Source organism: Suncus etruscus, chromosome 11 (genome assembly GCF_024139225.1).
Source record: "Suncus etruscus isolate mSunEtr1 chromosome 11, mSunEtr1.pri.cur, whole genome shotgun sequence".
In the NCBI taxonomy this organism is placed as follows: Eukaryota; Metazoa; Chordata; class Mammalia; order Eulipotyphla; family Soricidae; genus Suncus; species Suncus etruscus.
Window position 1 is genome coordinate 35,626,145 of NC_064858.1, and position 25,394 is coordinate 35,651,538.

General features: G+C 43.5%; 1 protein-coding gene across 2 annotated transcripts in view; it reads right to left on the bottom strand.

Annotated features, from left to right (window-relative positions):
- The window catches only part of BORCS5 (BLOC-1 related complex subunit 5), a 714,757-nt gene that overhangs the window by 20,101 nt on the left and 669,262 nt on the right, over positions 1 to 25,394 (bottom strand). For both annotated transcript variants that reach the window (XM_049783334.1, XM_049783335.1), the window contains exon 3: positions 999 to 1,156. In XM_049783334.1, coding sequence (XP_049639291.1) covers positions 999 to 1,156 — 158 coding nt within the window. The remainder of the gene's footprint in view (positions 1 to 998; positions 1,157 to 25,394) is intronic.

Sequence of the window (25,394 nt, forward strand, 5' to 3'; positions counted from 1 at the left end):
ACACCATGGTGTCCCCTGAGTTATGCCAAATAGCAGCCTGGTCAATGGTATGTTTAAGTGATCGGAACAAGCACCTACTACTTACTGTTACAAATACTTACTCAACATTTGCCTGCCCCTGATCATCAGCAATTAAGCACTTTCTTTTTTTGTTTGTTTTTTTTTGTTTTGTTTTTTGTTTTTGGTTTTTTTTTTTTTGGTTTTTGGGTCACACCCGGCGTTACTCAGGGGTTACTCCTGGCTGTCTGCTCAGAAATAGCTCCTGGCAGGCACGGGGGACCATATGGGACACCGGAATTCGAACCAACCACCTTTGGTCCTGGATCGGCTGCTTGCAAGGCAAACGCTGCTGTGCTATCTCTCCGGGCCCTCAATTAAGCACTTTCACCTGCATTGAAGGGCCTTTTTCCTCACAAAAAGCACTTGTGGGTAAATAAGCATTGTCATTTCCATATACCCAATGAGAGTCACTGAACTAACACAGTGGACTAACACTGTGAAAAAGGTAATTGAGGGAGAAGCCAAGGCTCTTCTATTAAAGAATGCAAACCAATCAGGAGAGAAAATGCAAGTTTCCTACCAGAAGTCACCCGGAAAACAGAAGGTGAGGAGGAGCCAATCAAAAGAGCTGCTTTACATACACACTAACAGGAGCCAGCACTCGGAGCAATGTACTCCCAAATCTTTTGGTGGGGCAGGAATGGGGCAGTTACTACTACTGGCCCTGTTTTGCTGAGGAGGAAACCTAGAATCGGACAAGAGAGTAACTCCCAAGCAAGGAAGTGGTGAACGTGGGCTTGTTCCAATTCCAGATCAGTCCTGTTCCCTGAATGCTTCTTCCTCATCATTCCTTCTGCTGCAACATCCCCAACGCAATGGAAACTAACACCCCAATGTAGACAATGACGCCTTCCCACAGGCTGAGGTCACTAGCAGTGTGGAATGAAGGAGAGAAGCGACAGCAATTTTCAGCACCCAAGTGACCTCTGAAACGTTACCTCTTTGATTCGTTTCACCAGCGCGTTCTGGTCGAAAGCCACGGCCTCTGCACACTGGTGGAGGTGATCTTGGTACCGGAGACAGAGCTGCAGCACCTGCTGGGAATCCAGCTTCTCCAACTTGGTGTTTGTCGGTGAGGTCTGGCCACTCAATAACCCTTCAAAACAGAAAGGAGGAGGAAATCAGAGGAGATGGAAAGGGTCATCGACATATCTGAGAACAAAGGCGCATGAAACACATCTTCCTTGAGACAGCTGCATCTTTTGCCATTATGACCAGCTAGCAGAGCAGCTAGAGCAGCTAGTAGCTGATGGCGCCTCTATTTTCTGTGTCAAGCACTTGGAAAACTGCTCTATGTGCATTATTCATAACGTTCATATCTGCCCTGGAAAGTAAAATATTATTCATTCCATTTTTACAGATAAGGAGCTCAGATTCAGAGATGCTAAGTTTTCCTAGGAGTCGGAGCAGTGGGTGTTTGCCTTGTACATGGATAAGCTAGGATAAACCATGGTTCAATCCCCTGGTGTCCCATATGGTCCCCCAAGCCAGGAGTGATTTCTCAGGTTTGAACCCCTGGTGTCCCATATGATCTCCCAAGCCAGGAGCGATTTCTGAGTGCATAGCCAGGAACATCACCCCTGAACATCACAGGGTATGGCCCAAAAACAAACAAAAAAAGATTTCCTAATATTAAAATGCTGCTTAGGGTATTAGGAATACAACTCCCTTCTTGATTGAAAACTTTGGAGAATTATTTAGTCAGTCCTGTTTAATGCTACTGGTTCTATTATCATTATCACCATTGTGACTAAGAAAATTGGGAAAATGAAGTAAAATGTTCAGAGTGATAGCACAGCATGTAGGGCATTTGCCTTGCACGTGGCTGACCCAGGTTCAATCCCTGGCATCCCATATGGTCCCCAGAGCCTGCCATGAAAAATTCCTGGCAGCAAAGCCAAGATTAACCCTGAGCACTGCCAGGTGTGGCAAGAAGGAAGGAAGGAAGGGAGGGAGGGAGGGAGGGAGGAAGGAAGGAGGGAACATGATGAGATATGGCCCCAAAATAAAAACAAATATTCAATGTGAACAGAAGTCAGCTAACACACCAGACACCCCATTCTTCTTATTGTTTGGGTTTTTGTTGTTTTTGTTTTGTTTTGTTTTGGGTCACACCCGGCAGTTCCCAGGGGTAACCCCTGGCTCTATGCTCAGAAATCGCTCCTGGCAGGCTCAGGGGACCATCGAAATTGGGATATCGAAATTTGAACTACCGTCCTTCTGTATGCAAGGCAAATGCCCTACTTTCATGCTATTTCTCCGGCCCCTTATTGTTTTTTGTTTTTGTTTTTTTTGGTTTTTTTTTTTTTTTTTGGTTTTTGGGTCACACCCAGCAGCACTCAGGGGTTACTCCTGGCTTTATGCACAGAAATCGCTCCTGACAGGCTCAGGGGACCATATGGGATGCCAAGATTCAAACCACCAACCTTCTGTATGCAAGAGAAACGCCTTACCTCTATGGCATGCTATCTCTCTGGTCCCATTGTTTGTTTTTTGATGATGTGTGCTTGACAGTAATTAGTTCCATAAAGAAGAAACTGCCAAAGATCTCACAAGCACAAGTGCAATGAGCCTCAGATGCTTTGATATCAGGTCCTGGGATTTACACACATAGTGCACTCAAATAATGACTGGTGTAGACGTATAGTCATGTTCTAGCAGCAGCTATCATGGTATAGCTGACAAATGCCTCAATGTCCATCACAGGGACAATGTTAATATAAACCCAAGTACACTCATCAGTGGTGACATAAGGAATTACTACATGTACTCAGTGGGAAATTCTCTGTGTTACTTAATGAATAAAAGGCCCCAGAAGAGTGTAGAGTGTGCTGCTATGTCAAAAGACGGGAAGGCACAATAGAAGATGCATATCTACTCATGTTCACATCAAGAAATTCTGAGGGACTGGAGAGAGAGCACTGTGGTACAGCATTTGCCTTGGATGCAGCCAACCTGGGAAAGGCCCAGGTTCGATTCCTGACATCACATATGGTTTCCTAAGCCTGCCAGGAGCAATTTCTGAGTGCAGAGCCAAACGTTTTTGGGTGTGCCCCACCCCCCCAAAAAAAGAACAAAGAAAAATATCTGAAAGGCACATTGTGTTAGATGGACAACTAGGGGAAGGAAGAAGACTTTCCAGGGTCAAAATTTAAAATTGTTTTGTTTTACAATGTGAATGCATATTTTCTTTTTTGTTTGTTTGTTTGTTTGTTTTGGGGCCACACCCTGTGATGCTCAGGGGTTATTCCTGGCTATGCGCTCAGAAATTGCTCTTGGCTTGGGGGACCATATGGGATGCTAGGGGATTGAACCGCGGTCCATCCTTTGTCAGCTGCGTGCAAGGCTAATGCCTTACCCGCTGCACCACTGCTCCACCCCATGAACACATATTTTCTTTTTTTTTTTTTTTTGGTAATGCATTAACAAATTAAGCAATAATTTATTGAACTAATTGTTTCCACAACTAAAATTTTTTTTAATTATGAGAACAATGATGCAAAGAGGACAAGGTAAAGTTACAGTGAAAGAACAATCGCCCATAAACAGAGTTCTCAGAAGAAATCCCCTTGCTGCCTAAATATTGAACTTACAGTCAAAAAAAATTAAGAAAAATAAGGCAGAACCCATGTATAATTACTTTGTCCACAAGTCCCCAGATTGTAGTACATTATAACATTTCTTAGCAGTACACAAAGCAACGTAAAGTCATGAGATTTATGTGACTCCTTAACTTTGAAGGCATAGTATTTTTATATATTCATGCACATACATATTAGTTTAAGTTAACATCAAAAGTTTAAGAGGTTTTTTTTGGGTTATTCAAAAGGGCACAGTAAAATAGAGTGGCAAATATTGTTTGTATAGGCCCACCAAAATATGGGGGTCATAGAAAGGAATAGCCTTGGTCTAAATACAAGGAGACCCTACCCCTGAAGTTTCCTGGCATAAGACCAACTCTAGGCTCCAGGCAAACTAGTTTATTCAATCCAAGTCATTGTCTGTAATGCCAATACAGTTTTATTTTTCACGCAGTCCTATTGTTGGCATCAGGTTTCTGTATTAAAGATCCTGGAATCTGCGCATCCTACATTGACGTCAGGCTGGTGGTCCCAATTCCCAAATTTCTGTTGGTGCTATAATGGAATGCACAGAAAAGTTTCTGCACCTACAGACTGTTGGTAGCCTTGCTGAAGATTGGGAAGGAGAAAAGGCTACAGGGTGACCCCAAGCTGCCAGAGTGAGCTCCAGCGCAGGGCCCAGAACCTACATCCAGTTCACAAAAACAAACAAAAAAAAAAAACCTTGACTCGTCCTCTGAAAGGGAGTAGGGCAGAACTGGCAAGAGAGCTGCCAGGGATGGAACACAGTTCAAAGAGCTGGGGCACATCCTAGAATGTACGAAGCCTGGAGCATGGGATCCCCAGGACCACAGGATGCCCTCAGATATAGCCCTTATGGCCTCCAAAAGCACTGCCTGAGTGACACCAATGGTCCAAGCACCATATTGTGGAGCTCAAGCATCTAATCATTTGGCTCTCCAACACAGGCCTCCTGGGAACTTCTTGGGAATCAACCCCTGAAGCTGCCAGGGCTAGAGGCACCCTATGAGGTTAAAAATTAAGTTGCCTCAGCAACTTCCAAGTCAAGAAAATGACACTTTATCAATCATAATTATACTTGCCTCTCCTCTTTATTGACAAATAAAGCCCAGGTACTAATTAAATTATCAGAATGTTATTCTTTAGCCAGAAGGAATCCAAAAATCTGCCAGGAATTCTGCCAGATCATAGAAGCAAGATGGAGAAAAAAAGAAGACTGGGCACTTAATGAAAACCAAGTCTCCCATCCTTCTCACAGCTCCGGAATGCCTTTCTCATTTGGACAATGAAATCTTCTAATATCTTCTGAAAGAAGAGTGGAGAGAAGAGCTGGGTATGGGTACACAGATAAACAGTTCCACCTTTTACAAGCTCTGTTGGCTTGGACTTAGAACTGTGATCATTCTAAACGTACAGGAGTAGCATTTAAATGGGTGTATATAGTCCTTTGCCCCTGTCTGCCCAGTTAGCCTCTCTCAATCTTGGCCAGGCCTCTGCTGAATCTTTATCAACCAACTCTGCTCATCACCCAAACACTCACCCTTGGATTCCAAATCCACCTGGAAGTTATTTCCTGTAGGAAACAATGGAAGTTCCTTCTTTTTTTAAATAAGGATAGATTTGGGGATAGCATGGAGGTAAGGCATTTGCCTTTCATGCAGAAGGACAGTGGTTCGAATCCCGGCATCCCATATGGTCCCCTGTGCTTGCCAAGGGTGATTTCTGAGCATAGAGCCAGGGGAAACCCGAGCGCTGCCTGGTGTGACCCAAAAACAAAAACAAAACAAAACAAAAAGGATAGATTTGGGGCTAGAGAGGTAGCATGAAGGGCAGAAAGTCGGTGGTTCAAAGTCTGGCATCTCATATGGTCTCCCGAGCCTGCCAGGAGTGATTTCTGAGCATAGAGCCAGGAGTAACCCCTGAGTGCTGCCGTGTGTGACCCAAACACCAAAAAAATTAAAAATTTAAAAAAATAAGGATAGATTTATTAAGACTTAGTGCTGAGGTATGCAAGCAAACCCTAAGCATGGAACCCTAAGCATGGAGTAGGCACACAATTTATACAATTTCAGCCCATTTATTCAAGACACACAACTGCTTTTTTTGTTTGATTGTTTTGGGGAGGGGGGCACACCGGGCAGTGCTCAGGGGTTACTCCTGGCTCTGCGCTCAAAAATGGCTTCTGGCAGACTTGGGTCTGCCGCATGCAAGGCAAATGCCCTACCATGTGCTATTACTCTGGCCCCACACACCTGCATTTCTAACCCTTATCTAAGCAAAGTAGAAGTTAGATTAAGCCACAAATCTTGTGTATGAATCTTATTTGCTTGTTGTGGTAGGTCACTGGCCTCACAGAGACCCTGGAGAGAATTTTCCTAATCCCATTCTGGTCACTGGGTGGGACTGGTCTCTGTTTTGTCTTCCTAGGTTCAGGCCAAACAGTGTAACAGCACAGCTCTGGTTCACATTCCAGCTCTTTTAGTAACTATGAGGTCATCAGACCAAATCTTCAGCTGACGAAATTGGGTTGCAGTAGCTTTGACAGACTCAGACAGGAAGCTTCAAAACAGCAGAATTGAGCCATATTATCTAGTGATGTGACTGGACAACGTACAGTGTCAATTTTCTTCTATGTATAATTAAGATAATAGCCACCTTGGTCAGTGGCAAGTCTGACAACTGTGAGTTCCTGATAAGCATCAGTTCCCTCCACGCTTGCCCTCTAGTGACTCGGAGAGGTAAAGAGACACTTAGGAATCTATGGCAGACTGGAAGTTCCTTCATCAAGCCAGGTTCAAGTATCTGGTCATGGCCACCAACCTGGCTTATGGCATATAGAAAAGAGAAGACGTTGCTGTGACCAAAAGGGTCTTGGTATTCACAGAGGAAGCACTGATCTGCCCTCCTCCTATCCACTGTTAAAAACTGCCCTCACGTTTCACCATTTCCTCTACTCTTTCTTTTCTTCCAAAGAATTGAGCAAAATGCCAAAATCCTGATTCTCTGTTAACAATTTCCAGGTTCAAAAATATAATCCCGGGCCCGAAGAGATAGCACAGCGGCATTTGCCTTGCAAGCAGCCGATCCAGGACCAAAGGTGGTTAGTTCGAATCCCGGTGTCCCATATGGTCCCCCGTGCTTGCCAGGAGCTATTTCTGAGCAGATAGCCAGGAGTAACCCCTGAGCACCGCTGGGTGTGGCCCCCCCAAAAAAAAAAAAAAAACAAAACAAAAAAAAACACATAATCCCTGGCTCAGTTTACAGGCAGAGAAAGGGAAGATGTGTGACAAATGTTCAGACCCGAGTAGACAAACAAGATTAGGACTTCTCAGCTGGGGCCACATGGTCATTCCAAGGGGACCACAGGTTCAAAAAAGATTACATAAACAGAGCCATGACATAAGACTAGAAAGGCAACAGGTAAGGACTGTGGAGGCCACAGCAAGGAAACAAGATTGAGATACGATGGGGTCAGAGCAATAGCATGGTGGTAATGTGTTTGCCTTGTATGCAGCCGACCTGGGACTGACCCGGCTTTGATACCCAGCATCCCATATGGTCCCCAGAGCCTGCCAGGAGCAACTTCTGAGCACAGAGTCAGAAGAAACCCCTGAGCGCCACTGGGTGTGGCCTAAAAAACCAAAAAATTAAAAAATAAAAGATTGAGAAATGAAAATTCTGAACAGTTTTCAGAAAGAACATTCAAATTCAAAAGTGAAGAGAAACGTGGTCTAATAAAAACACTTGGACTCTGATGCCCCAGCCTTTGAACTAGCCTCTCTGTGGAAGACAGAGAAAGCCTACAGTGCCCTCTTGGATAGAAGAATAAAAACCAGTCAAGAAACAAGGGGACCTGGCACCCTCTGACTAGGCAATAAGAGCAACATTGGTCTCCCGAAGAATGGAACATGTCCTTTTTGAAGTCATATTTCACACTATTCTATTCATGGGAGTTAGAAGTATACACACACACAATGTCTGCCAACCACACTAAGACTCAACCCATACACACACACAATGTCTGCCAACCACACTAAGACTCAACCCAAAAGGAGATGTATGGGCTGGGGAGTAAAGGGGGTTATAGAGTCAGCAACAGTCATACTGGAAACTTTTTTTTTTCGGTTTTCAAGAAGATAAATCTGATTCGCTTTAAATAAAAACAAGTGAAAGAATAAGAAAGAGAAGTCTGAATAACAGGACTTTCTCAAAGGGTTGCCCTTCTTCGAGGTCTGATTCCTGGTTCTCTGAAAAACTATACCCAGAATTCCAGTGGGAAATGAGAAATTAACAAAGGAGTGTGGACACGGGCAAAACTGTCCTAATGAGGGCCCAGTGAACTCTCTTCATTAGTCTCAAATGCAACGGTCATTTCGCCAGTGTGTTTCTAATTTTGAACAAGATCAGTTTCAGGGAAAAAAAGTCATATTTTCCCACACATGACGTCTACAATCAGAAAAACAATCTTGGGGCCAGAGCAGTAGCACAGAGGTAGGGCATTTGCCTTGCACGTGCCAACCATGGATGGACCTCGATTCTATTCCCAGCATCCCATATGGTCCCCTGAGCCAGTCAGGAGCGATTTCTGAGCAGAACGTCAGGTGTAACCCTAGAGTGCTGCTGGGAGTGACCCCAAAACCAATAAAATTAAAAAAAAAAAAAAACAACCAAAACACCCTCAAGATCTACCCTATATATAGACAACTACCAGAAAATACAAAGGATTCCTTCCTAGAATTAGACCTAAGAGCTATTCTTTTTTTTTTTTTTTTTTTTGGTTTTGGTTTTGGGGTCACACCCGGCAACACTCAGGGGTTACTCCTGGCTCTACACTCAGAAATTGCTCCTGGCAGGCTCGGGGGACCATATGGGATGCCAGGATTCAAACCACCGACCTTCTGCATGCAAGGCAAATGCATTACCTCCATGCTATCTCTCCAGTCCAGTAAGAGCTATTTTTCTTACCTGCTTGTAGCTACAGTAGCAGCACATGAGAACAGCTCCATCAACTACATACCACCCCAGATTCTAGCTAGGGAGCAAAGGAGCCAGAAATGGCCTTTCCATGAGCTTCATTCCCTGGCAACAGTTGTTTCTAGAGAGTGTTTCTGAGGCAGCAAGCAAAGCAGAGACAGGAACAAAGTGTGGTTCCACTGCCAGCTAGCATCTATAGTATAGGAATGGCAAGCTGTGGTTGCAGAAGTGACCACCTGAGGCAGAAGTGGCGGGTGATTCTGACTTGGACAAGGCAGCCTCTGAAACTCGTCCTACTGGCTCTTTTTTTCTATTTTGTTTTTGGGTCACACCCAACGATGCCCTGGGCTTACTCCTGGCTCTGAGCTCAGGAATTATATCTGATGCTCAGGGGACCAGGTGGGGTGTTATCAGGGCTTTACTCTGGGTCAGCTGCATGCAAGGCAAACACTCTACCCTCTGATCTCCCCACTCCACCTTTTTTTTTGCAGTGCTGGGGATTGAATTCAGCGTGTTACACATCCAAGGCACATACTCTATCACTGATCTACCTCTCCCAGTCCCTAATTCAAGAGTTTTTCTGTAAGCTTTCCACCATTCTTCAAATGATGTCTTATCGGCTTCTGTCAGTCAGAAACATGAGATTAAATGAGAATCCTATTTACTAATATGTAACTACACGGCAATACAACATAAAGCATTTTACATTCCAAGAGTGTAAAATTCAACATCTAATATTACTGATGACATTGCTTCAGCCAAGCACTGTGCTAAGTCAGTCAGTTTCTGATTTAACTGTCAGGACAACCTTAGGAGGCAGATTTTGTTGTCCAGTATATTAAATAGGTAAAATATAGTAATAATCATGATAATAGTCATAACAGTGATGAAACTGTTGGAATTAATAGGAAAAAAAATTGTAAGTTAATAATTTTTAGTGAATTAATGTAACTAACAGGAGAGAATGCAGTATCCAAACCATTAGACCCTGGACTTCCCAATTATTGAAATTTATCGATTTAGGAATTAATTCAGGGATCAATTAAAATATCATATTCCTTCTAACTTGTGCCTATGGGAGTAGTGCTTATTTGATACTTCGTTATACTCTGAAATCAAAATGTTCTCAAGCAGCAACATAGCTCATTTATAACGAAACCTTTTGGGTGGGGTGGAGAGACCCAGTAAGTGTCAGGAAGTGCTCAAAGGGCCTTTGGGTTACCCTAGGTAACATTCAGCCACGCCAGCCAACGGTTCAGTGTTTGGGCTCAGAAGGACAGAGGGTCTCTGGGTCCACCCTGACAGTGATGGATGGCAGGTATAATGCAGGAGCCAGGGATCAACCATACAAAGCCTGTGTCCCTGGCCTCTGAGCTCTCTCCTCAGCCTCTGCTCACACACAGATCTTCCCCTTTATGGACTGCACTCTGGTGGCAGGATCATTATTTTTGTTTTTGTTTTTGGGCCACAACCAGTGATGCTCAGGGGTTATTCCTGGCTATGCGCTCAGAAATCGCTCCTGGCTTGGGGGACCATATGGGACATCAGGGACTGAACTGAGGTACGTCCTGGATCAGCCGCATGCAAGGCAAACACCTTACCGCTGTGATATTGCTCCAGCCCCAAAATCATCTTCTACTTCGACCCATACCATACTACATTCTTTTTTGTGTCTCATTAGTGAGATCCCTAATTATCTGGTGAGGTCTTGGGCAAAGGAATAATGGATTTTAATTTTTATCTCTGAAAGAACCAAGGCACATATATAATGTAATTTCTCCACAAAGGTTTATTGCTTCATATTTTGAGGAATATTCATCATTGGGTGAGTTCCACAAACCCATTACTGATCCCCCCCTTAGGTCATGGTTGAAGAGCCCTAATTTTTAAAGGCTCAAGTGCCCAGCTACCCATTCTGTTTCCTCCAAGCAAAGTTCAGATATAAATTTATCTCTCACCAGAGCACACATTCTGTTCATATCTCTCCAAAGAAATGAACTCATTTGTTTCTAAAGTAAACTTACGTCACCCTATTTGAAGATTGGAACTCTTCTCAAGCAAGGAGTGAATGAGGCCTTATCTATAAATCACTTGACTGCAGCCTTTTGAAAATTCAGGAAGGCAATTATATGGAACTACAAGATAAAAGTGATACCAAAGATCAGCAAAAACAAGGATTAAACTTTGCTTCTTTCTCCTAGCAACTACATAAAAAAAACACACATACTATATCCATCATCACTCATTCAAAACTTGATTGATCTGGGTAATTAACTCATATCTCAGCAAGTTTATTCCTTGGTTCCCTAACTGCTGACCACAAGTTCATGGAGATAACTTATCTAAATCCCAATGTGCCCATAAATACCAAGATGCCTATCATCAGGGTTGGGGAAACAGGCTTCCACACTGAGTCCATTAAGTATGTGAGTGACACCTCAGCCTTTACCGTAGATACCCACATTTATAAAAATTCAAACTTTCCCCACTATCCCTAAAGCACACAGCTGTGAAAACATCTTCTGTTCTGGAACACAATTTACATTGCTGATACTACTGGGGAGCTCCCCTGGGATGTAATACTTGTTACTCTTTTCTAATTTTGTTCTTCATTTTCCTCAGAAGAAGGCAGGTGCCCCAGGGGGGACCAGGGAGAGGTGGACATGTCTAGGAAGGTTATCTTTGACATGCCAGAAAAGAACTGGAACTGTCACAGAGCAGTCAATAGCAGAGTAGATGGAAAGGGGGACAGCACAGAGACATAGCCAGCAGCAACTTCTGAACAAGAATATTTGGTTTTATGATGAAATTACAGAAGGAATTAATAGAAGCATGTTAGGAAGGCTTAAAGAGCTTGCTTTGTATCCTGCTGGCTCCATTCAATTCAATGCGGGCACCACATGAGCCCCCAAACATGCCAGGGGTCACTTTAGAGAACTAAGCCAGGAAGAGGGCCTGAGAACATCCAGGTGTGGCCTGAGTCCATGCTCACTATGCAGCTTTAGAATCAGACCTGAGTTTAAGCAAGCTTTATAATTAGGCCCGAGTTTAAAATCTAACCTCAACTTCAGTAGCTTTAACTTTTCTGAGCCTCAAGATCTTAATATGCCTGAGAAAAATATCCACCCTTCAAAGTGGTATAAGGATTAAGGAGGGTCTATGTATTAAAGAAGATGATTAGAGATGTAGCTCAGGGGTAAAAAGGAAGCATGGAAGGAGAGGATGGGAGGGAAGGAGAAATATATTTAATCTATATATCAAAAAGTTTAATAAATAAATATACTACCACCATTGCTTATATACAACTTCTAAGAATAACAAAATAAATAGTACCTATATTTTGAAACTTTTCTATCCACTAAGCATAAGAATAAAAAAAAGCAGGGCCAGAGAGATAGCATGGAAGGTGTTTGCCTTGCATGCAGAAGGACGGTGGTTCGAATCCCGGCATCCCATATGGTCCCCCAAGCCTGCCAGGAACGATTTCTGAGTGTAGAGCCAGGAGGAACCCCTGAGCACTGCCGGGTGTGACCCAAAAACCAAAAGAAAAAAAAGAATACAAAAAAGCTTTGAGCTGGAGAGATAACAAATAAGGTGCTGCCTTATACTTAGCCAACCTAGGTTCAATCCCTGGCATCCCATTTGGTGCTGAGCCTCACCTAGACTGATCCATGAGCACAGAGCTAGGAGTAAGCTCTGATCACTGTCCAGTATGGTCCAAAAGATAACAATTTTTTTTGTTTCGTTTTGTTTTTGGGTCACACTGGCAGCACTCAGGGGTTACTCCTGGCTCCATGCTCAGAAATTGCTCCTGGCAGGCTCGGGGGACCATATAGGATGCCGAGATTTGAACCACCATCCTTTTGCATTTAGGGCAAACACCCTATCACTGTCCTCTGGCCCCAAATAAAAAAAAAATTTTATTTTTTTTATTTTTGGGTCACACCTGGCAGCACTCAAGAGGTTACTCCTGGCTCTATGCTCAGAAATCTCTCCTGGCAGGCTCAGGGGACCATATGGGATGCCAGGATTCGAACCATCAACCTTCTGCATGAAAGGCAAACGCCTTACCTCCATGCTATCTCTCCGGTCAAATAAAAATATTCTTTTTTTTTTTTTTTGGTTTCTTGGGCCACACCTATTTGATGCTCAGGGGTTACTCCTGGCTAAGCGCTCAGAAATTGCCCCTGGCTTGAGGTGACCATATGGGAAGCTGGGGTATCGAACCACGGTCGCGATCTTTCCTTGGCTAGTGCTTGCAAGGCAGATACCTTACCTCTAGTGCCACCTTGCCGGCCCCGTAAAAATATTCTTAATTAAATGTTTTGGGGGGAAAGGTTGGGTCACACATGGCAGAGCTCAGGCGTTACTCCTGGCTCTGCACTCAGAAATTTCTGCTGGCAGGCTTGAGGGACCATATGGGATGCTGGGAATTGAACCGGGATCTGTCCTGGGTTGACTGAGTGCAAGGCAAACGCCTATTGCTGTGCTATTGCTCCTTAATTAAATATTTTAAATAAAAATGTATAAATCTTATATTACTTATGTTCACATACTTTTCACTACTATAAAAACAAGACAAAGCTAAGTTGTATTTTAAAGGAACAGAATTAAAAGTAGGTCAAACATGGGGTTTTTTTGGGAGGACAGCCAAGGGGCCCTCACCCAGGAGTGCTCAGGGGTCATTCCTAGTGGTGCCTGGGATCAGTTCCATACCAGAAAAGTACTTTAACTCCTGTATATTCTCTCTGGTCCCAAAATGTTTGTTTATGTGTAGATTATAAGAGAAACTAGAAGATAAATACATAGAAGGAACATTTCCCCAGAATTATATTTAGAGAGGCTTTCAAATTCAATCTGAAAAGCAGATTAAATAATGAAAATTTACAAGGAATCAAACTTGGGTTTAAGTGAAAACCATAGACAATTAATCAAAGCTGTTTTTTTCTTTTTTAAAAAAAGGCAACAAATTGGGAGACAGTGAGATAGTACAGTGTGTAGGGCACTTGCCTTGGCCCTCAGCTGACACAGGTTCAACCCCTAGCACTCCTCTGATTCCCTTGCACTATCAGGATTGATTCCTAAATGCAGAGCCAGGAGTTACTGCTGAATATTGCCAGGTGTGACCCAAGAACAAAAATAAACAAAAACAGACAACAGATTGCCTTGCATGGCAGTGAATGAACTACTTGGATTTGCTATTTTGAAGCCATGGCAAGAGGTCCAATTTGATGGGATAGACTGAAAAATATACCCAATCCAGGAGCTCTACAAAAAGAAGGCTGGACAAGACTTTTCCAGTTGTAAGTTCCTATCATTCTCAAACACTACAACCTGTTGTTTGTGGCAGTTGAAGAGTCACCTTCTCAAGATGTCCTTGACAGATCTGATTCAGATTGAAGGCAGATTAGTCACAATATGAGTTTCAATTGGGGTCTCAGGACAACTATCTCTTTCCCTGCCCCAAAACAAGTTGAGTTTTCCTCTAAATCCATAAATATTTGCTGCCTGTCCCTAGAATTACATCTCAAAATAGTTAACTGCAATATTATCTAAATACTAAAAATGTCCTCCCAAGATGAGAATAATTATACAACATATATATATACAAAGAAATGTTATATACTTACTAAAATGTTTTTTTTTCTATTTTTTTTTAGCCTTGCTAGAGCAAGCAAATGGTATTTTCAAATAATATTCAATGACTTGAGGAATGCCACAATCTAAGTCTAAGTGAAACTGTGATAGAAAATGACAAATTCAGGGGCTGCAGAGCTAGTGCAGGGGCTACAGTGCTTGTCTTGCTTACAGCCATCCCTGTTTGAATCCTTACTACCACAAATGGTCCCAGAGCACCACCATATATGATTCCAAAGCAAAGAGTCTGGAATAACTCTTGAGCACCACAGGATATGGGTCAAAGAAACCTCCCCAAAATAAAATTATAACTTCAACATGATTCTAATTGTAAAGAATCATGTGTGTGCTAAAGTAGTAGGAAATAAACAGGAAAATGTTAGCAATAGCAAACTATGTCTAGGTGGTAAATTTTTTAATGTTTTTCTAATTTTTCCGAATTATTTATATATGTATTATCTTCACTTTATGATCATACCCATAAAATATTATCTAAGTGAACAAATATGAGCAAAAGGTGTTAGTGCTATTATATCTTGACCATAGGAACTCTGACATTGAAAACAACCCCTTAAAAACAGTCATTCTCAGGGCTAGTGGGATGGTATAGTGGGTAGGGTATCTGCCTTATATATGACCCCTGGCATCCTATATGGCCCCGCTGAGCTTGCCTGAGTGTAGAGCTAGTATGGTTTTCAGAATTAAGGGGCACTGAGCTCCAGGTAGTATGTTCAGGTATAATTGAGGGCTCATTCAGTTTGTTAAAGAAGGCAGATTTCAGGGCCGGAGCTATAGTACAGTGTGGCTAGGGCATTTGCCTTGCACATGGTCAACCTGGGTTCAATTCCTGGCATCCCATATGGTCCACGAGCCTGCCAGAAGCAATTTCTGAGCCCAGAGTCAGGAGTAACCCCTGATCATAGACCGGTGTGACCCCAAAAAACAAACAAACAAAAAAAAAGAATGCAGATTTCTAGGGGAGCATTGAGTAACTTTTTTCTCAAAGGATGGGAAGTGGGAGGAAATGGGCTTAAAAAAATTGGGACCTTGCTTTAAAAATAGTATTAAAACAATAAAAAAAAAAAAATAACAACAACAAATACAAGCTTGCACCTGACATTGTATTGGAGGGGAGTCTAAGAACAGCACTATCTTTAAATGAATCATTAAACCAGAAGCAGCTGAGACGATCTCCAGTTGTTGTTGTTTAAATATTTAATAATAATTAGGGCCAGAGAGATAGCATTTGCCTTGCACGCAATCGATCCAGGACAGATGATGGTTTAAATCCCGGCATCCCATATGGTCCCCTGTGCCAGCCAGGAGCGATTTCTGAGTGCAGAGCCAGGAATAACCCCTGAGTGCTGCTGGGTGTGAACAAAAACAAACAAAAAAAAAGTTTTAATAATATCTTTATTTAAGCACCATGATTACAAACGTGTTTGTAGTTCAGTTTCAGTCATAAAAAGAAGACCTCCCTTCACCAGTGCAACCTTCCCACCATCAATGTTCCCATATCCCTCCTTCCCCACCCCCTGCCTGTATTGGAGAGACAGACATTCTACTTCTCTCACTCATTACCATTGTCATGCTAGTTGTTAGTTATTTTATTGTCATGCTGCTAGTAGTTATTTCTCTAACTGCTCTCACTCGCCACTCTTTGTGGTAAGCTTCATATCATGGGCCAATCTGTCCAGCCCTCATCTCTATTGTCTCTGGGTATTATTAACATACTATCTTTATTTTTCTTAAATCCCACAGATGAGTGAGTCTATTCTGTGTCTATCTCTCTCCCTCTGTCTTATTTCACTCAACATAATAGTTTCCATGTCCATCCACATATAGGAACATTTCATGACTTCATTTTTCCTAATGGTTGCAAAGTATTCCATTGTGTGTACATACCAGTTTCTTTAGCCATTCATCTGTTGTCAGGCATCTGGGTTGTTTCCAGATTCTGGCTATTGTCAATAGACTGCAATGAATATAGGTGTGAGGAAGGGATTTTTGAATTGTATTGTTGTGTTCCTAGGGTATATCCCTGAGTGTGGTATAGCTGGATCATACAGGAGCTCAATTTCCTTTTTTTTTTTTTTTTTTTTTTAGGAACCTCCATATTGTTTTCTATAAAGGCTGAACTAGACGGCAGGCAGTGAATGAGTAGTTTTATTGTGGATGGGACCAACAGGAAGACTCAGAAGGGGCTAGTGAAGACAGTAATCAGTAGCAACACTTTGGAGAGCCTATGAGCTGTCTCTGGTAACTAGAAAACATGTGCGTGACAATCAGCAATGCCTTTCTTGATCCACTGTACAGATTCTAGAGAACACTCAAGCTTGTGCTACCACCAGCCTCTGGCAACCTTTTGTTTTGGTTTGTTTGGGGAGTATACCCTGAAATTCTCAGGGCCTACTCCCATCTCTGCACTCAGGAATCACTTCTGGCAGTGGTTGGAGACCATATGGGATGCCAGGGATCAAACCTGGGTTGGGCACATGTAAGGCAAATGCCCTACCTGCTGTGCTCTCTGGCCCCACTTTCACAAGCGATCCACCAAGAAAAGAAAGAAAATTACAAAAATAGATGAGTAATGCGTACAAGCAGGCTGCAATTCATCCAAAGTCAAAAATGTATTGTTTTGAGGCAGATAAATACATAGTAAAAAGTCAAGTCATACAAAGGAAAAAAAAAAAAACCTTTTTAACCTGCATTAGTGGAATGAAGAGCAAAGTCAGACCAACATTTCCTTGGAAGAGAGATGACATATTAAGGAAGGTCTAAAGACTGAGAAGGGAGTTTTCAGTAGGTTTGAAAGGATTTCCTTCTGGAAGCAAAAAACAGACCTGCCAAAATACCACAGGGCTCAGCGCCTGTCTGTTCAGTGTCTGGTAGGACCAACCCAGCAGCTCTCTGCCATGGTCTCAGTTCCACGAGCGACTTGGCCCACACAGTCAGGTGCATGCAAGTGGAGCGACAAGCAGGGGAGCAGCACCACCTCCACACACAGCCACTAAAAAGAAGAGTGAGTGCCACCAAGCCTGCGTGTGAGCACAACAGTGACCCCCGTGAGCCCCAAAACCACATGTGTGACCCCTAGTCATATGTAAGCACCATGACCAAAGCAGCACAAAGTACTGCAAGTACTGCAGGTGAGTAACAGTAGCCAACACCCTAACATTAGCAGCTTTAAATATTTGGCCACATTTACTTTATTTTTATTAAATTGGGGGGGGGGGCAAGAAGCTCCCAACTCTTGATCAGGAGACCTGGGTGCCCCATTGGTGGTTCTCTGCCAACTAGGCCAGTTACACTATATGGGATGCCAGGAATTAAACCTGGGTCGGCTGCACGCAAGGCAAATGCTCTACCTGCTGTGCTATCACTCCAGCCTCTGTAACATTTACTTTAGATCTACCCTTCCTCTCATTTCCCCAGTGTTGTTCTGATTGAGGGGTGGAGGAGCTCACATTTTTCTTTTTTTTTTTTTTTAAGCTGGAGCTGGTTCATTCACCTGCAAAAAAGACAGAGACATGCCAGATTGTTGTAGGGCTCAGTGCCTATGACATAAACAAGCTAAGCACAGTGATCCGTCTGCAAATTAATGTCCTCAACACCTACCGACAAGGTGGGGGAGGTGTTCCAGTGCACAAGCCCTTGGTACAAAACTAGGGTTATGAGTTGGGCCATCACTGATAGTAAAATAAAGTAGGGTTTGGTTTATTTTTCTCAGTTTCTTAAAATTTCCCTCTGTATATCTTAGTTACTTTTCACTGGCTTCTTTATTAACACTAAAGTTTGGCTAATATTATGCTCAGCATTTGTTATAAAGCCCTGGGCTGTTTTCAGAAAGTCTAAGGGGTGGAAAAGTATGACACCTCTGGTGAGTGAGTCAGCGCCAAATGTCTAGGAAAGTTGTGCTGGAGGCTGAGAAGACCCAGCAGGCTGCACACTGGAAGGTTCCAGGGACCCGTGTGCTGTGGAGGGCAAAATCCCCAGACTCCAGTTACAGCCAGGCCTGGATCTCACCAGTTCAGCACTTCACTCAGCAGGGTCTGGGGCCCATTTCCACCACCACAACCGGGAAATACCTTCCCTGAGAGTTTACCAACACCTTAATCCTCGGTGGACAAGCCAAACCGTTCCCTTGGGTCTGGGTCTGTCCCCAAGTTCCCTTTCAAGTACCCACCTCTGCTCCTGCAGAGTCTGGGTCTGTCCCCAAGTTCCCTTTCAAGTACCCACCTCTGCTCCTGCAGCAGTTCTGCCACCTCCAGGACAAGACCTGGGATTATACCCTGAGCCAGAAAAGAACCTTTCCACCCTGTCTTCTTCCAGACATCGATTTTTTCAACTGAGTTTTCTTTTCTTTTCGTTCTTTTTAAAATACAATTGATTCTAAAGGAAATCTACATCATATCATAAATGCATAAAATCTTAAAACTTTCAAAGATTCTTCTCCAAAAAGAAAACTAGAAAAGAGAGGCTCTAAGAACCTTATCAAGCCATGTGACTGATCTCTGTCCCTCTTGGAGCTTGTAGGAGGTGGGGAGGGGGCCTCAGGGGTGAGAACTGAAGAAGTGGACCTTATGCACATTGTATTTGCTGAAAAGAAGAGGTGGCACCCAATGTTCAGCTCAGCTTCCAGGAGGTTGAGTCCAGCAGCCACCCCCTTGCACCAGTAACACGGCTACTCTAGCTCACTGCTTGGATAATCTGACAAGCAGCCATCAGGTCATCCCAAACTCCAACCAAGATTTCAGGGAAGGGGAGTAGGGGAGCCCCTCCTGGGCCCAAGAAAGTCGAGCTGAAATGCCCAGCTTGAAGTCTGCTGTCACTGTAACTGAGGATAGTTTCACCAGTGTTTCTGCAGGGAACCAAGAACAGCCCCCTGTGGGGAGTCAGCCCGAGCACCCACTGAGGGAAAGTGGAAAGTGCTATCACAGCCCCCCTACATCACCTCAGGTTACACCCCAGAGTCTTGCTGACAAAACAAACATGACTTTTCCAACACCATCCTTTTGTAGTAACTAGGGTGCCTGTTCCTCCACCAGTTCATTTTGTCCTCAGAATTCTGTGCCCTTTGCCTGAGATCCCTGCTCCCCAACATGCTGTACTATTTGTACAGGGGGGGAGGGGGAAATCTCAGAGTAGTTTACTGCCAAGTGTGACATCAACTCATTCTTATTTAGTGATGTCCAGAGAAAACCAGCTCTCCCCAATGTTTGCTCATTTTGAAGCAACAAGATTCTTAGCTGCGTTTGTTTTTCCTGTCAGTTGTTCTGGACGGTTGACTGTGCCTTTTGAAACAAATGACCTAGGAACATGGTATTTCTGGGCCCTGAGGCGTAATCTACAGGTACCTGCAGATCTTTTCCAATGGCTTCAGGAGGGCAAGGGAAACAAACCTTGATCATTTTAACTTCCCTGGACAAAGGCAATATCATTTTCAGTATTCCAGGAGCTCTGACAGAGAAGAAAATACCAGCCCCAATCTAGTCAAAGTGAGAAATTTATGTTACTCAGGCAAAAGGGAATAAAACAGGTCATACCACTCCCTTCTCATTTCTAGCCCTCAATAACTTTGAAAAGTCAACCTTTTTTACTTTGCATATAAAATAAACTCAACTTTGGCACTATTTTTCATTGGCTCATTTGAAATATGGATGCTGGTATCGATAGAGCATATCCAACGGGGACAGAAATACAGAGCTGTGCTAGGAACCCCTTTACCCACCTGAAGTCGCCTTCACCACCTTTCTCAGTGGTGAAGTCCCCAGTTTGCTTTCCTACAGGGAACATTAGCTGTAACTAATGTTAGCTGTGACTGTGATTTGATAACCGGGAATGAGGCCCAATTTTAATTCTAACATCTGCTGACAGAGGCGGCATTGGTGGGACTGGAGGGATGGTACAGCTGGTAGGGAAATTGACTTGCACACAACCAACCTGAGTTCCATCCCTGGCATCTCTTGTGTCCCCTGAACCCTGCCAGGAGTGATCCTTGGACCATATAGCCAGGAATCAGTCCTGAGTACCACTGGATGTGGCCGGAAACAAACAAGCAAGCAAGCAAGCAAACAAAAAAGATGGTTCCAAAGAACCTAATGCACATAAGAGACATGTGGAATGTGGTAGGTATATGCGGTAAGTATGGTGTGTGGTGGTGAGTGTGGGAGCTGGGGGCGGTGTATAGAATGTTATGTTAGTGAAAGTGGTGTGTGTAGAATGTATAGTGGGGTGTGTATGGTGTGGGGTGGGAGTGTGTGGAAGGCATGGTGTGTGGTCATGAGTGTGGGGGATGTGGGCTGTTGTGTGTGTACTAGGAATGGTGTGTGGCTGCGAGTGTGGCAAGGTGTGCATGCAAGAGATTTCAGTTAGGCAGAAAGAAACAAAGGAAAGGGCCTTTAAGGGTGTAATTATGGGAAATTATTCAGGTGACTTCATCCCACCCACATGCTTATTTGGTTTTCAAAAAATATGATGGGTGCTTTTTAAGTTAGTGTTCCAGAAAGGCATGCTTAGTTAAGAACATTATTTTATCAACATAAAGATTACATGTTTCTAACTGAGGGCAATAATTTCCAACAACAGTACCAGGAGTTCATGTTAACATTCACTCTTGATTTAAAGACACAGACTAAGAGAAATAATTGGTTCCTGGCATGAATGATAAATAATATGAAGCCATAACCCCACACAAAGTATCTTACTTGACCTTTATAAAACATCACCTCTGACAAAAACAAAAACAAAAACAAGAAAAGAACAAAACAAAACAAACAGGGACCAGAGCAGTGGTGCAAGCGGTAAGGCACTAACCTAGGATGGACTGCGGTTCAATACCCCAGCGTCCCATATGGTCCCCCAGGCCAGGAGCGATTTCTGAGCACATAGCCAGGAGGAACCCCTGAGTATCACTGGGTGTGGCCCAAACCTCCCCCCCCAAAAAAAAACACATCACTTTTGAGTTTAAACATGTCAATGGAGAGACATTTGCCATGATCATGAGTCCACATCCACTGTGCACAATGGGCCAGGAAAACTACACAAGGTTAGGACACCTGTTCCTCTGTCATGGCACCTTCTCACACCTGCTTCAGAGGTATTCTCCTTCACAGTTGGAGCATCTCCCATCCTTTGGCTCCTCACAGCCACTGTCACTTGTCTCTGTTCTCACCTGGAGTCCTGCCCCATTACATCCTCCTTGAAGATTGCTGCCAAACTCCCATCAACTCATTGCTAAAAAGAGACAGTAGTCCCCTAATTTGTTTACCCATCTCTGATCACAGATATACCAATCACCCGCAAGGCAGCTTTCAAACAGTCATGAACCAAGGCACCAGTTCAAAGGACCTTCTAGAAGACAAGTCTTGCAGGATGAAGGTCCCTGGTTGAATACCTGATGCTGACTGTTCTCCTGAGCACCATTACATGTGACCCTGGTGGCCTTAACAACAACAACACCACATGTGGCCCTGGGTGCCCCACCCAGCATGGCTGACCACATATAGCACCTATTCCTGGGCTTAAGCATGGAACAATGAGGTCCACACAACAAGGTAATACCACCAGGAGCGGACCCCTGGGTGCTCCAAGAATCAACAGGGAGATCACTGAGGAGATGCACGCACACACACACACGCACACACACACACACACACACACACACACATACACACACAAAATAATTGAAGGGTCAGAGGGATAGAACAGTGGGCAGGGCATCTGTCTACCTGAGCTGACCTGGATTCAATCCTCAGCATCCCATATGGTTCTCCAGGAGTAACCCCTGAGCACTACTGGGTAGGCCTGAAACCAAACACAAGTTAAAAAAAAAATAAATAAAAAAAATATATATATATATGTGTGTGTGTGTGTGCATGTGTATATATATATGTGTGTATGTATATATATATATATAATTACTTCTGATAGCTTCACCTTGAAATCCTTCCCTTTCAAGATTTTCTTATCTTCCTCTCCTTGGGGGAGATGCTGGGACACCATCTACTATAGTAGTTCCCAGAGGCCCGCTCTGCACTCACTGGCTTCTCACCAGGATTTCATTCCTTCCCACACACCTTCTGACCCAGGTGGTTCATACTACCAAAACCAGGCTGTCTTCTGACTGCAGCTGAAGACTCTCTCCCCTGTAGAGCTGAACTGGAGGACTAAGGTCCAGCTCTCCAGCATGGGAGATCAAAGAAGTGGAAAGAACCGACTTTTAAACTCTGTAACAGTGAAACGAGCTGCCTGTACACTCATGCTCAGTTCAGCATCCTTCAGTATGCTAAAGTGAAAAGGATACTAATCCCTCTGTTGTAAGATCATCTGTGAAGAACAGCAAAGATCCTGTGTGAACAGTCCCGGGTGCAGCGCATGAAACATGAGAAAGATTAGCTACTATAAAATGCAATCACCTGCTTCTGAAACTCTGGCCTCTGTACAAGGACACAGGAGAATGCTACTCAGCTCTGAGACCAGATAAGTTCTTTACATCTGTGACAATGTGGATGGAGTGGAAGAAGGTCCTGCTAAATGAAGTGTGTCCATCGGCAAAAGACAAATAACAGATGATCTCACTCACATGTGAGCTATAAATAGACAAAGCACAGGAACAGACAAAACCCTGGGAAGCTGCCTGCAGATCTGGGTTCTCACAGTGGGTCCAATAGATGACACACATCTGAAGAGGTCCAACAGATGGGGGGTATCACACATCCAAAGAGGTGTGGGCCCATCCCACTAAACTGACACAGTACTGCAAACCAGCACAATTGCAAATCATCTACATATTAAGTCAGTTGTGATGCTTTGCTTGCGTATATGCTGTGTGGCTCTTCAAGAGTAAGTCCTACTTACTTGGCACATTGGTTGCATCTCATTTATTAAATAATGTCAACTTGCAGACAGCCAAGAATTGGAGAAAAATAAAAAGGTCTTACAAGATAGGTGCAAATACTCATTGTCAGTTCCATGCATTAATGCGAACGGATTTCAGACGTGGAAAGCCCTTAAGCCACCCCCTAAAGGCCTATTTTTTGTTTTGTTTTGTTTGGAGACCACACCTGGTAGTAATCAGGGGTTATTCCTGGCTGTGCTCAGGAATTATTCCTGGATGGCTTGGGAAATCATATGGAATGCCAGATATAGAACCCTGGCTGGCCGTGTGGCAAGGCAAGAGCCCTACCTGCTGTACTATTGCTCTGGCCCCCACCTAATAAGTTTTATTTTGATTTCCAAGCTGTGACCAGCAAATTAGGAGATGGCTGTTACTTATGATCAGTGAAGAAGATGACAAAAAACTAAAATAAATATTAGGTAGATAGTACAAGAATAAGGTGCTTACCCTTGCATGCAACTGACCCATCACGTAGTTCTCTGAGAACTGCCAGAAAAGATCCTGGAGCACAGAGTCAGGAGTAAAACCTGGTATGGCTCACTAAACATGCCCCCAAAACAAAGTAAACATCAAACCTGATGTATATAAAAAGTATAAAAAAATCAAGTCAAGCAACCAAAGCTTCTGTTCTGAGGTACTAACAAATATTTAGGAATAAAACATATATATATATTTGTAATATTTAAAAAAGGGCTGAAGAGATAGCTTTATATGTAGTCCCATATAGTATACATAGTCCCATATTGATGGAGTTCCAGGTTCAATCCCCAGCACTGCACAATCCCGACCCCAAAGCACTGAGCCAGAATAGCACTATCAGGTATGGTCCCAAATCCAAAACAAATTTTACAAAGTGAAAATGAGAGACACCCACCAACACAGTTGCCATGTTTGAACCAGGCCAGCTCCATAAATCACTCTTTTTTCAAATGAGACATAAACCAAGTCGTGAAAAATTATGACTACACCAGCCCACACAACAGAAAGCTGTTCATATCTGGAGGAAAAGGTAGGCCAAGCCCTCACCCTGCCAAAGCCGCATCTACTGACTCTGTCACCCACACTCACCATTTCATGATGACCCTGCCTCATCAGTGACACTTTATGACTCCCTTCGGGGGAAACCGACCTGACCACCCTTCGGGTATGACGGTTTGGGGGCTGAGATCACCAAGGCATTTTTTGAGCACGTGTGGGCACTCTAATCCTCCCTTCTTACAGGAGGCCTGGCAGCTGAGTACTTGCTCTTAAAAGTTGCAGTACAGACCCGGAGAGATAGCACAGCGGTGTTTGCCTAGCAAGCAGCCGATCCAGGACCAAAGGTGGTTGGTTCGAATCCCGGTGTCCCATATGGTCCCCTGTGCCTGCCAGGAGCTATTTCTGAGCAGACAGCCAGGAGTAACCCCTGAGCAATGCTGGGGTGTGGCCCAAAAACAAACAAACAAACAAACAAAGTTGCAGTATCAGTAAATAGTACTTTGAATTTCTGGACAACTTCATTTGTTTGATGCTGCCATCCCTAAAGGAACACGCCAATTTAACAGAATGGACAGCTAACAATAAGGGATTACTGAGCCTTTTGCCACTTTATTAATGACTTCACTGGAGATGCAATAATTTTCACAAATATGCTGCTACTGTTTTTTTCTTTTTTGCTTTCTTTTTTTCTTCTATTCCATTTTTTTTCAGGTTTGCAAAAAGGTCGAGAAAGCCCCCCATTTTATTTTTTTATATTTTCTATTTTTTTCAATAACTTTGCTTTCTTTCACTTATCTAGAAACTAATGTTCTATGATCAACTATGTCAATAATGTGAGACACTGTCATTAAGTATCTTAAAAAAAAAACTGAACATGTAAAAAAAAGTTAAAATGGGGGCCAGAGAGATAGCATGGAGGTAAGGCGCTTGCCTTTCATGCAGGAGGTCATCGGTTCGAATCCCGGAGCCCCATATGGTCCCCTGTGCCTGCCAGGAGCAATTTCTGAGCCTGGAGCCAGAAATAACCCCTGAGCACTGCCGGGTGTGACCCAAAAACCAAAAAAAAAAAAAAAAAGTTAAAATGATAATGGTCTGGGGCAAGAACAATAGGGAACAGCATTTTCCTTGCAAATGGGCAAACAGGGTTTGATCCCTGGCATCTCATATATCCCCCAAGTCTGCTAGGAGTAATTTCTTAGCGCAGAACCACAATACCTGAGCACTGGTGGGTTGTGCCCAAAAAA